At 37.6% G+C, this 13,574-nt stretch overlaps 1 protein-coding gene across 4 annotated transcripts in view; it reads right to left on the bottom strand.

The window, feature by feature from the left end:
• Nucleotides 1-2,709: 2,709 nt before the first annotated feature.
• Nucleotides 2,710-13,574, bottom strand: part of LOC106079514 (neprilysin-1-like) — a 57,580-nt gene continuing 46,715 nt past the window's right edge. For 2 of the 4 annotated variants that reach the window (XM_056008901.1, XM_056008898.1), the window contains 4 exons: nt 12,995-13,060; nt 6,784-6,882; nt 3,492-3,571; nt 2,710-2,942 (listed from right to left, as the gene is read on the bottom strand). In XM_056008901.1, coding sequence (XP_055864876.1) covers nt 2,843-2,942; nt 3,492-3,571; nt 6,784-6,882; nt 12,995-13,060 — 345 coding nt within the window. In that variant the 3' untranslated portion in view covers nt 2,710-2,842. Of the gene's footprint in view, nt 2,943-3,491; nt 3,572-6,783; nt 6,883-12,994; nt 13,061-13,574 lie in introns of those variants that run through there. The other 2 variants (XM_056008899.1, XM_056008902.1) reach the window with 2 other exon arrangements.

A 13,574-nucleotide genomic window follows, 5' to 3' on the forward strand; every position in this document is an offset into this window, starting at 1 on the left:
TACGAATGTCAATCGAATGACCCCCAAAATGAACATTTTGTCTATATTTTTCAGGAGATTCGTATGAGTTTTCAAAAGATTTTAATAATTTCCGGATATTTCCAGGACTTTTTCGTATATTTTGCTTTTTCAATAGATTTTCAGGAGCTCCTGGTAAATTAACAAGAGGCCGTGGGAAATCTGTTATAAGTTATACAATGGTTTAGTTTAATAATTTATACACCTAGAATTAGCGCGGGTCCTATGAAAGTGCGGGGCCCACTGCGGTCGCACATAAGTGCGGAGCCCACTGCGGTCACCTAAGGCCGGCCCTGCAAAATAGCGGCATATGTTACGCTGCCGGTCGACTAGTAAAACATATTTAACATCTTGCTATCGCTCACTTCTAAACACACAAGCCAATGTTTTCATTCAATAATTGGCTCTAGATATCTAGGTCGAATAGCTATTTTTAGCTCCATTCCTAATCTTGTTATATACTTGAGTTGATGCATTCGCTTTATTTATAACATTATTATTTACTTTAATTGTTTTAATGCGCTATATTAGTAACTATTTCAGTGATACGCAAATTAAGACCCGCGTGCCGCGGGTAATATATGGCTAGTGTTTGTATAAAAGACCTACTACTAAACTAAATAAAACATGCAAACCCATTTTCTGTGATGTGTGCCATTATGTGTAACTCACGAGAGCTTATAGTGATTTATAACGTAAAGCTTGTTACACTCATAAATTCAAATTAAGGTCAGAGGTCAATAATGTAATTGGCACAGTTTAAGTTAAAATGTTAAAAATGCGCTTAATTTGTTTGTTTTTTAATTGGATCTTTAACATCCAAGAACTCAGAATAAAATATTGTCATACTTCAGTGTGAAGGAGCAATTGACCAAAGTTTCAGGCAAAAGCAGTTCTTTATGGATTTCTTGATTCATAACAAAATAAAAATATGATAATAACACTATATTATCAGGCAAGGTTAACTAGCCCAGCTTTTGTTTTTTAAAGTAGTTTGTCTTTTGCAAGTAATTGCATAAGAATCTTTAAGTGTCCTTATTTTACCATTACATCTTTGAACTGTATTGTTGCTTAGAGTAATTTTTATCATGATATCAGATATAGGAATGTGTAAAACAGAAACCTCTTCAATGACTGGCAAAGTCAATATTTTGCCAATAGCCCTATAGTGTTGCAGTTTTCTGGATAACAATTTCGTAAGACGCTCACAAAATCTTTCCTTTTGTGATGTTTCATCAAACATTTTTTTCTACTGTGGCTCTATTATGAACTTTAAGTGTTGGAAAGTATTTCAAATCTCATTCTATTTGATCATATTGGCATAAAAAGCACACCAAAAACCCCCGGCTAGTTTGAGAAGTTAGGAATGAAGCCGAATTTCTAATAACCAACACTTTACATTCTTCAGTTATTTTTAGATTCGGCATTTACAATATTATTTTTAAGTACACACAATTAAGCCAATTAGAACCACTCTATCTCATTATGTAGAACCACTCTATCTCATTATGTAGAATCACTCTATCTCATTATGTAGAACCACTCTATCTCATTATGTAGAACCGCTCTATCTCATTATGTAGAACCACTCTATCTCATTATGTAGAACCACTCTATCTCATTATGTAGAATCACTCTATCTCATTATGTAGAACCACTCTATCTCATTATGTAGAATCACTCTATCTCATTATGTAGAACCACTCTATCTCATTATGTAGAACCACTCTATCTCATTATGTAGAACCACTCTATCTCATTATGTAGAACCACTCTATCTCATTATGTAGAACCACTCTATCTCATTATGTAGAATCACTCTATCTCATTATGTAGAACCACTCTATCTCATTATGTAGAATCACTCTATCTCATTATGTAGAACCACTCTATCTCATTATGTAGAACCACTCTATCTCATTATGTAGAACCACTCTATCTCATTATGTAGAACCACTCTATCTCATTATGTAGAACCACTCTATCTCATTATGTAGAACCACTCTATCTCATTATGTAGAACCACTCTATCTCATTATGTAGAATCACTCTATCTCATTATGTAGAACCACTCTATCTCATTATGTAGAACCACTCTATCTCATTATGTAGAACCACTCTATCTCATTATGTAGAATCACTCTATCTCATTATGTAGAACCACTCTATCTCATTATGTAGAACCACTCTATCTCATTATGTAGAATCACTCTATCTCATTATGTAGAACCACTCTATCTCATTATGTAGAACCACTCTATCTCATTATGTAGAACCACTCTATCTCATTATGTAGAATCACTCTATCTCATTATGTAGAACCACTCTATCTCATTATGTAGAACCACTCTATCTCATTATGTAGAATCACTCTATCTCATCTTACGCTCTTTCTAAACGTCTGCTACAAACTGCCTAAGAGTCACCGGTTCTTGGTTTTCCATAAGTGCTGATTACCGAAGCAATTTTTGAGTTAAGCAGCAAGCAAGGAATGTGGATTCAGTAGATTAGAAGGCATTGGTAATTACAAGACTCAAAATACAAGCTATAAGACTATGTTCTGAAACAGTGTGCTGTTAGTGTACTAGTTACTTGTTGAACTAACTGAATAATCATATCAACACAGCATGCCACAAAATAAATTTCGGCACCCCATTTAGTAAGAAACACAAACGATTGTATATATAAATGAATAATTTATGTATTGACAGAATATATCATAGCTGTGTTAAGTACATTTGTTTACTATTGACAAAGGAACTCCATTGTTACAATAAAGAGCACATTTCAATGGCGTCCTCCATTGAGCCCAACATTGCGTAGGCTACCAGACATTACACCGATAAATTGGATTCATTGGAGAACCAACGGGACATTCAAATGTTTCAGAGAAAGCTTTCACATTTGGGAGGGGTCCATTGACTCTGTAACAGATTTAGACATTTAAAAGTAATAGCTACGTTACTAGTGTATGTACAGCAGAGCATTGGGAGTTAATTTGTTTTTGTAGTAGTAAGTAGAGTTGAAACAAGTCATTGGTGCTCGATTTGTTCTCAATTGAGCAGGGCATGTAAAACGTCGAAACTATTCTTACATTAAAATGCGATACAATCTTAAAATGACTTTCTGTCAGAACTTTCCACTTTGTTTTATGGACGATCTTAAACAGCTGGTTAGGAACGTTGGTAGGGATGTAGGCTAACAGGGATACATTGATTGATTTTTTAAATAGACCAGAGGAAGGAAAGGGTATTCTGGGAGAAAGTTTTCCGTAGGGTCCATTAGTTACAATTCTGCTCAAGCGGTTTAAGCTTATCAGCCCCACATCCCACGTTGATTGGAATGTCGGACGGATGGAAAGATAGATAGATAGATAGATAGATAGATAAATAGATAGATAGATAAACTAATAGATAGATAGATAAATAGATAGATAAACTAATAGATAAATAGATAGATAGATATTCACTCACCTAACCTCTCCCAGAATAAAGTTGACATCAGATATGAGTGCTTCTTTTAATTTCTCTAGAGGATAGACACCACACTGAGCCTGGAGAGTACAAGTCAGAACGTTGTAGCCTTGATAACAAAACAAGTTTCTTTTTTAGGACAAGGACGTTTCCAATTGAGTCTGTCGGCTTCAAAATTAGATCTAGAGTTAAATTCTTTTTATTGAAGTGAATTCTTCCGTAGGATTGCGGCAAATATGCAACTCTCTCCCCAGCTCTTTTTAGCTTATTTCTTGAGCACATTATGATAGAAACTCTTTGCATCACAGCACTATGTAAAAAGTTAGGTATACTTCATGTAAGTATTTAAATGTGTACACTTGTACATAATGTTCCGAAACTGTGGGGCTTGTTGTTATCCTTGTGACTGGTGTCAAATTTCAGTCAGTCAGCATTGATTTGTTCACACACTGGTTTATTTTCCAAACAAAAAGAAATATACTTGTTTAGAGATGAATGTGGACCCAAATAATGTGAAAATTTAGCAGTTTTCTTTATAATAGAGGCGAAAATTCCCGCATCCACAAAACTTCTGTGGAAGAACTGACTGGAACTTCTCTTCCGGATCATAATTGGCTAGAGGATACATCCTCTGGAACTGAGTCAGATTTTGCACTAAATGGTAAAATAAAGGTGTTTAAAACTGGTTCCTATTTCCTGACGTTTTAAAATTTTTTTTAAAATTCACAACCAAGAAATCCAAACAAGTCTTGTACTTTACAACCATTTAATTAGAAATAGTTTCCTCTTTTAGCAATAACAAAACCTGTTATCACTTGCTTGCCTAGAGAAATGGGAAAACTGTGTTTGAAAAGATTTAACATGCAGATACAATTTATGTGCAAACAACTCATTGTGATACCTGCCATGACAAACAGGAAGTCTGTCTTCCACTCTTCATTAGAAATAGGAGTAAGAAAGTCACAGTCGACGTCCTCCAAGGGACTTAACCATTTCCTCCTTGTGATCCCATCTACTTCTCAATAACTACTGGCTTGGCGTCTTTGACAAGATGTTACGAACCATTGCCAATATAATGACATGTACAGACATTGTTTTTTTTTTTTTTAGTCTTTTGATCATAAACGATAAGAATGAGAAATTTCAATAATTTCTTCTATAGATATTTACAGTTATTTATTTTATTATATTTGTATCTTTTTATATGTATACTCTACGGACACAACTGATTTCTGTAGGTATCTGCGGGCCGCATAAAATTTACTCCTAGCTTGAACATAAAAGAGCGGCCAGGTTTGCAGATGATATAGACCTCAATGGAGAAAATGCACACCATGAACAAGATCTTACCTCAGAATTGGCTGCTGCAGCTGAGCGGTTGACATGGAAATGAATGCTATACTAGAAATACTAATGCAAATTGACTTGAATTATTTTTATTAGTAAACCATGGATCAAGTTCTTGCAATTATTACTGAGATGTTTGTAGCTTATCCGAAATGAACTTCTGCATAGTTAGCTGCATTTAACACACCTAGTCGGAACATTGAGTTTGTTCGTGATGTGATTCGCCTACGTAGCATGGGTGACACTTATTTCAAAACTGAAAAAGTGTGTCGACAGAAATCGGTGCATGTAAACATTCGAGTTCATCCTTTAACGCTTGTTTTGCGAGATTTGGAACCCGGGCATGCTACCCTGCCTCATAGTGGCGCCCGGGTGGAAACGATCGTAGGAGGAAACGATTTGGCTAAAGGGTAGCAAAACAAGACTCCCGTGGGGGTGCCTAAGGGGGTGCGAGAGCATCCTCATTGCACTGCGCGGAGTTGTAAAAAAGCTCCCACAACCTTGTCACAATCCAGGCGCTGTTCCTCAAGGGGCCTTTACATAGATGGCGTGTCCCGCACGGTTAGCATGGTATAGAAAAGGAAAATGGCGGGGGTCTTAGTGTACACCGCCTCTTGCCACGAGTCTGACCCACCCACCAGACAGAACAGTGTACACTGTTCTCATTCAGGCCGGTGGGAAAGAGCTCTTGTTCACTTTTGCTGGCCTTGAGTTCCAAGAGCCGAATGCTCAACTCTACCTGACAGTTTCAAGAAGAAAAGAAGATTTGGTAAAGGTTGTGTAGCCAACAAAGAGGAGAAATCAATTGTCTGCATCACTTCAAATGGGACAATGTCTAGCTTCGAAAGTCAATCATTTCCGTTGTAACCATGATTTTCGAAAAGAAACTTTTCCTTTCTCAACTCAATGGCACATATTGGGCTGTAAATCAGCTCATCTTGAAAAGTAGATAATGTGTCCCATCTCTGTCTGCTGAATAAAGAGTTGCGATTTGGTTTGGAAGGCGCTAATTTCCTTTCCCGTGTATGTTGAGTTCTTTCACACGTGACGAGATGTCACATAAAATCGCCGAAGCCAAAAACCATAAGGCTTCGTTCATATTAAGCACTTGTTTAGGGTTTTCAGTCATAAATATTGAAATAAATATTTCAATTTCCTGTCTCAATACAAACAAAAATGTTCTAAAACCTTCCTTTGGCATAACCAGTGATATTCACTCTAAAAGAGATCTGCTTATTCTGACTCTTCTTTGAAAGTTGTATAGTCCAAAGCTTGTGATTTAATTAAATTTTCAGTACACAATTATCACCTCATGGTCCAGAATCAACATCATGCCACTGACATTTTGTTGGGGATAATGACCGGACGACTTTTCCAATGACTCTTTGCAGATGAACCTGATCCATGAACTTCTTGTGTTGTGTCCACGATCAGGACAATAAAAACATGTTATCAACTTTGAAATAAATATCTAGTCAAGTGAATTCTTTTTGCTACTTGGATTTCTTAGATAATCACAGATTTTTTCCCTTCCCCCTTCATACAACACAATATGAAACATAATTAATATAAACAATTTACCTAGCACAATGACGTTGTACACAGCAAACACACTTAAAAAGTCGTAATTAAATAAACTCCACACTTTAAAAAAAACAGGATTAAATTCATTAGACTGCTGGCGAATAGAAATATTATTTCCCTTGAGAAACATATACTACTGATAAAATGTACCAGATCCTGAATTCCCACTTCGCTTGAAGCAGTACTAGTCAATGCCTAGGCCTAAGTAAGAGTTGAAACATGATTTCCTGTTTCTATAGGATCAATTAAAAACCACATTGCAGACAGTATGACTTTGTTTTCACCTGAACATAACTTCCATGTGACAGTTCAATTGGACATAACTACCATAAATACTTCTAGTTATGACTTTGAATCTCACCTGGGCGTAGCTTAAGAAGAAAAGTTGATTGTGTGTGAAGTTTAGTGCAGGTAAATTGGCTTCTTCTTCTCCACGTGACAGTACCCACTGTCTATAAGCCTGTACACAACAATTTTAATGTAACAGTCTTCAGATAATGGCATTGGCCAATTGGGAAGTATATGTTAAACTCCTAACATTTTTTACTTACAAAATAAGAATCAAGAACATTATTATGTGTATATTTCATTACAACAAAACAAATATGTTTTTTTGGGGGGGTCTCACGTCTCTCTTTTTATTGTCGGGGAGGGGGGAAGGCTTGATACCGTTTGGTTTAGTGGACGCCTACCGCCAATATTAATTTTTCCCAATTTATGTCGTGGAGACTGAAGTATTGTGTACTAGTCGACCCACGGCGTAGCATACGCCGCTATTTTGCAGGGCCGGCCTTAGGGCACTGCAACCTTTGCGACCGCAGCGGGCCCCGCACTTTCATTGGCTCCAAACTAATCCTAGTTGTAAATTATTAAATTAAACCATTTTATAACTTATAACAGATTTTCCGCGGCTTCCTGGAAATCTCCTGAAATTGCAAAATATACAAAAAACTCCTGGAAATCTCCGGAAATTATTAAAATCTTTTGAAAACTCATACAAATCTCCTAAAATATATAGACAAAATTGTCATTTTGGTGTGTCATTCAATATGGAAAATGCCAATCCAACGCGCGATAAAAAAAAAAACGGCATTGTACAATAACCATAATTGTGGAATCTGGAGAAAGAAGCTTCTCGCACCTCAAACTAATGAAGAATTACTTGAGGTCAACAATTCTCGAAGATAGATTGAAACATTTGGTAATTCTTGCTACTGAGCGTGATCTATGTAGGAAACAGAATTTTTATGATATACTGTATGACTTATGACTGTATCACACGCAAGGCTCGTAAAGAAATTCTGTACGTAGTAAAGAATGAATAAAATGCAAATACGAATTTATTTTCTAATACAAACTCTTAATTTTCACTTATTATCCGTATTCCTACCAAAACTGGGCCCCGCGAAATCGGTTTTACATAGGGCCCCACAATGATTAAGTCCGGCCCTGCTATTTAGTGACGGGTGAATACTACTTGTTCTCCTCCCCTCTTGTTTTCGCCGCTAAAGTTACGTGGGGTAACTCTAGTCCGACTTGTAGAAATAAAAGAGTGATCTTTCCATGACTTCTTTGTGATGTCATGGATGGTTGATCCAAGTTAAAGTGCTGTAATTACAGAGGAATCTCTCTACTAAATGTGACTTATATGATACTGTCTAGGCTTATAACTAAGACACTTGGAAAATATTCAGAAGAAATCTTAGGTGACTACCAATGTGGTTTCAGACCCAACAAATCCACAACCGACCACATCTTCACATTAAGATGTATACTAGAAAAATGCCATGAATACAACATACCAATCCACCAACTCTTTATAGACTATAAAATGGCTTATGACTGTATCAGAAGGAAATACCTATATGACACTCTACAGGATTTTGGAATACCCAACAAGCTGACAAGACTTATACATATGACATTAAACAACTCAAAAAGCAAAGTCATAATACAAGGAGAACACTCACGGGAATTTATGATTAAACGAGGATTAAGACAAGGAGACGCACTTTCCTGCATGCTTTTCAATTTAACACTGGAGAGAGTTATAAGAAATATACACATAAACACAAGGGGAACTATTACTGACTACTTCAGGAGAGAAAACATGGGTCCACAACCAACAGGGACGATATACAGCCAACCTCTACAATACCTTGCTTATGCCGATGACATTGCCTTATTGGGTAAAGAAACCTCTGACATCGCTAGAGCCTTCATACAACTAGAAGAAGCATCTCGACCAGCAGGACTTGAGGTCAATGACAGTAAAACCAAGTACATCACAATGACAAGAGACAATCAAACAGAGGGACAAAATATCAAAATCAAAGACCACGAATTTAAAAAAAGGTCCAAACTTTCAAATATCTAGGAAGTACTATTAATTTAAAAAATGACCAACTAACAGAAATAAAGGAAAGAATAGCAGCAGGCAACAGGGCATTTTATAGCACCCACCATTTACTTAAGAGCAAAACGATTTCAAGTAAAACCAAGAAAATAATATACAAAACTATAATAAGACCAGCAGCAATGTATGGAAGTGAGACCTGGACACTAACAAAGACATCTGAAAATTTACTTAACACTTGGGAAAAAAATTCTTAGGAAAATCTATGGTGCCATACAGGATGAAACAGGGTGGAGGACACGCACTGACCATGAGTTATATCAATTATATGAAGACCCACCAATAGTGAACGAAATAAAAAAGAACAGACTACGTTGGGCAGGTCACCTTGAAAGAATGTAAGACAACAGAGGGGCGAAAATCGTATACAGGCAAAAACGAAAAGGCAGGCGACCCAAAGGCAGACCCCGAATGCGATGGATAGATGACGTGGAAGCAGATCTGAAGCAGCTTGGGGTTAGGGCGTGGAGACGAAAGGCCCAGGAGAGATCTGAATGGAAGGATGTGTTAAAGCAGGCCAGAGCCCTCCATGGGCTGTAGCGCCACTGGGATGGATGGATGGATGGTTGAACCGTGAAGAGAATTATAAATAGAGATCGATAGAGATAGATAGAGAGATAGATTGTCCACTTAGCGCGCGCTACTCTACATCCAATGTGAAGACACAGGAACATAGTCAATAAAACAATGTTTTGAACTACATTAGAATTCCATGAGTTATTCAAAATAAATTCTGAACTAAAATAGATTTGTTCAGGGAAGTTAGACTGGGGTGGGCGCCTTGAACATTGAGCAAGGGGGATTAGCGCTGGATAGGCCTCATTCTCTCGCCCCTTACCGGTATGACATGTAGTCAACTTACTATAAGACAATTATATGGGGAGATGTGCAATGTAAGTCCTTCTCAAGGACAACACAAGAGACTAAAAGATTATATATCTAGATATCACATTTCAGCATTAAATATGATATTTAGAGGGTTTAACTTGTAGACCATTGATAAGTGGGTGAACTAGAAAACCTATACAAGAAAGAGTCTGATTTGTAAATGATTCCTTACAAAGTGTACTACATTCGAAAGCTGCACTACAAGCTGCGCCCTATATATTTTGAAACATCCATTGTAGACATAACCATAGTACGCCGGTGGTCAATTTAGACTTTCTACTCGTCGTCTACGTCTGTACTTGGCAATGGATCAATTATACAACAATACCCCCCACCCCAAAAAAAAATTAAATTAAAAATCCTTTTTTTTAAGAATACAAAGTTTATCGAAAAGGTGTGTGTGGGGGGGGGGAGAACTTCGCCCTTAAAACCATATCTATTAATAGTATAAACGTTATTTCCCTTATTCAATATTGTTATAACCCTTCTCTCGCGCCGACACTGATGGTGCACATAAGCACACCGTTCAACAAGAGGGATAGGTGACATTGTAATTCTAGAATAAGAACTATTTTTGATTCGACTAAAGTGATCTGCAGGTCATGGAAGTCTGAGCTGTCTGGGACTAGGAGACGTCCCGCGTGCTGCCTGTGAACTGGAGTGAGGACCTGGAGCGGCACTGGGAAGTGTGTCGGTGGTCTGTACGTATGTTTAGCAGTGGCGTAGCAAGGTATCCGTGGGCCCGGTTCAAGAATATCTTGGTGGGCCCCCTCCTCCAAATAAAACGAATGTAGTGTGTGACAGAACAATTGAGTCATCTGAATGTATGGGTACATTAACCAAAAGACATTCCAATACTTTCTGCTTGATGTAACGTAACGCTGGCTGCGCTAACAATTTTGTACTCAACAATAAGCAGAACAATTGTATCGAATGTTTCTAATTTTCCTCAAAGTGCTGCAGCTTCCAGGCGTTCTTTTTCTTTTGAAGAACACTAAGTCATTTGAGTAATCAAGTTTAGTAAATCAAAATATATGACTCTCATTTTCTTAGAGCATTCCTTGATGATCACCTTGTGGGCAAAAGTATTTGAGTGTAATGTAAGCTATGCTCTTCCTATTGGATTCAAAACGCGCCCATTTTGAGATGCTGTGAGCAAAAAAAAAAAAATACCAAGTCATAAAAATCTGCAACGTCTTGAACACAGCGGACGAAATCATTTAGGACCAAGTTGAAGTCGTGGTTAGCATGGTGAAATTGAAAGAGAAAAACGGTGTTGATTGGACCTCGGTATTTTGTCCAGAACTGCATCGCCCAACAGGTCTATTATCTCGTTTTGAATTTGTACGCTTTGTTTTCCTTTTAAATTTCAATATTTTTAACAATTTCAAAAAAAGTCTGGTCAGAGGATTTTGTATAAATATAATGGTGTTAGTTTTCTTTAAGAACTATGAATCAAATACTAAGCATTGGTCAGTGAAATATAATATCCCTGATTAATATGGACATCTCTCTATCTTCTAGATCTTTGTTATAGAGTTGCCCCCCAATTTGGTTTTACCATTCATTGTAGCATAACAAACATATTCAACATTAACAAGACATGTGAAACATAGGCCTACACTGGTGTTTAGTTTGCTTGCTAAATATTTAATGTTATTTTATATATATATATATATATATATATATATTGGATTTCATCTCCTTTTTTATTCTTTTCTAATGATTAATTACATCAGGATTTTTTTCGGGGGGGGGGGGAGATTTTCTCTCCTCCCCCCTGCCCCCCCCCAGCGAAAAATATTTTTTTTATGTATGTATGTGTGTGTGTGTGTACATCTTTACTACATTCTGACCATTCATTCTTTAGTTTACTGTGCCCTAGAATAAGTTCTTCCTGGAATTAGTGGAAAAATTGACTTCCCGCCTCGCCAGCAAGGGGGTCTGGGGGAGCGCTAGGAGCTCCCCCAGTGCGGGGCAGAGCCCCGCCGCGAAGCACTATTTCTGATATTGAAAGCCAACAAATTGCATATTCTGAGGTATCTATTGTGCATTTTTCTGCTATTAAAAAGTTTTATTTAAAAAACCTAATGTGCTATTTTTATTGACTTAGATCCTCCCGCGCCGTCCGTCGCATTTGTCGTCAAGCTGTTTCCACAAACATCTGTCACTGGTAATGTCTGAAGCCTCTTCCCACCTGCTCCGAGGACCTCCATGAATGTGTTGTGCCAAGTTGTAGTCATCGCAACTCTTGTTATGTGTAATTCATTTTGTCGGAGAACATGTCCCGCAAACCTCATGCGGCGCTCTGTCACAGTCTTACTAAAAGGTCGACTCCCAGTTCGGAATAGGATTTAAGCACTTCGCTAACCAAAAAAGGCTTTAAAGAGCATGCGTCTCAAACCATTTCAAATCCTGGCCTTTACGTGTGGTTCATATATTTCGTCTGGCATGACCGTTGTCATTGACAGGAGAAGGGGCAGAGTGAATAAGTCATGTAATTTCGGGCAGTTAGGTCTCGTTTTCCTTAGCTAGTTCTCCACCAAAGAGAAGTAAAACTCTCCAAACAACTCTCCACCAAAGAGAAGAACAACTCTCCAAACAACTCTCCACCAAAGAGAAGTACAACTCTCCAAACAACTCTCCACCAAAGAGAAGTACAACTCTCCAATCCAAACTTCTGATGTCAAACATGTAAAAGGCTAGCACAAATTAATAGGTAGAGTGGTAGTCAGATCTACTACAGCTTGGAGTAAGGACGTGGAGACGAAAGGCCCAACAGAGATCTAGATGCAGGGATGTGTTTGACCCACGGTGCCTTCGCTGCGGGGAGAAGATGAAACCGTGTTTCATTTTCTTTTTGACTGCCCAAGACTTGCTGATCTCCGTCTCGACAGGTCTGGGAAACCACAAACTCTCGACTGTATAGTGACATGTGTGCACTACGCAAAACAGCATAGTTTCTGTCCAGAGCTTTTGCAAGAGATGATTTGAACCTCTCAAGCCTGCACTCAAATGACGTTTAATGAGGATGATAACAACAGCTTGGGGTTAGGGTGGGGTTAGGGGTTTAGGTAGGGGTTAGGGTGTGGAGACGAAAGGCCCATGAGAGATCTGAATGGAGGGATGTGTTGAAGCAGGCCAAAGCCCTCTATAGGCTGTAGCGCCACTGGGATAAATGGATGGAGTGGTAGGTGAGTACCTACATCTAAGTAAATATGAATATATAAGTATGTATTTAAGTCTCTAGTTAAGTATACGTACTTACTTGAAAGGCTTGTTTCAAGGCTCCAATATCATATGATGAAGCTAATTGATTAATTAAGTTTTTTACCTATAATTAATGAAATGAAAATGTAGTTAAAATTTTTACTATTCTATTTACTCATCTATGTTCTAGGTCTTGTACTTAGTGTTCCGTAGGACAGGCATGTGTGACTGTATGTTCCTTAAGAATGAACCTCTAAGATATACAAAGAAAACTACGCTAACATTAGACCGCTGTCAGGACAGGGATTTATTGTTTTGTTTCAATATCAGTTTATTTCATTTCATCTCAATTTGAAATTGTTTATATTGTTAGCAAGATTACTCTAATTGTTTCATCACATAATATTGGAGCCTTGAAACAAGCCTTATCTTATCTTATCTTATCTTATCTTATATAATACAGACGTTACTTCAAAAAAGAAGATGATTACGTCACGCGTCATGCATTCAGTCATGCATATTAACCAACGACTTAAATTCTGCAAAGTCACTGGTTTTCCTGGCTAGCTCAGGCAACCCATTCCATGCTCTAATAGCACTAGGGAAGAAGGAGCATTTGTACAAATTTGTCCTAGCAT

This window comes from Biomphalaria glabrata, chromosome 13 (assembly GCF_947242115.1).
Source record: "Biomphalaria glabrata chromosome 13, xgBioGlab47.1, whole genome shotgun sequence".
Taxonomy (NCBI): domain Eukaryota; kingdom Metazoa; phylum Mollusca; class Gastropoda; family Planorbidae; genus Biomphalaria; species Biomphalaria glabrata.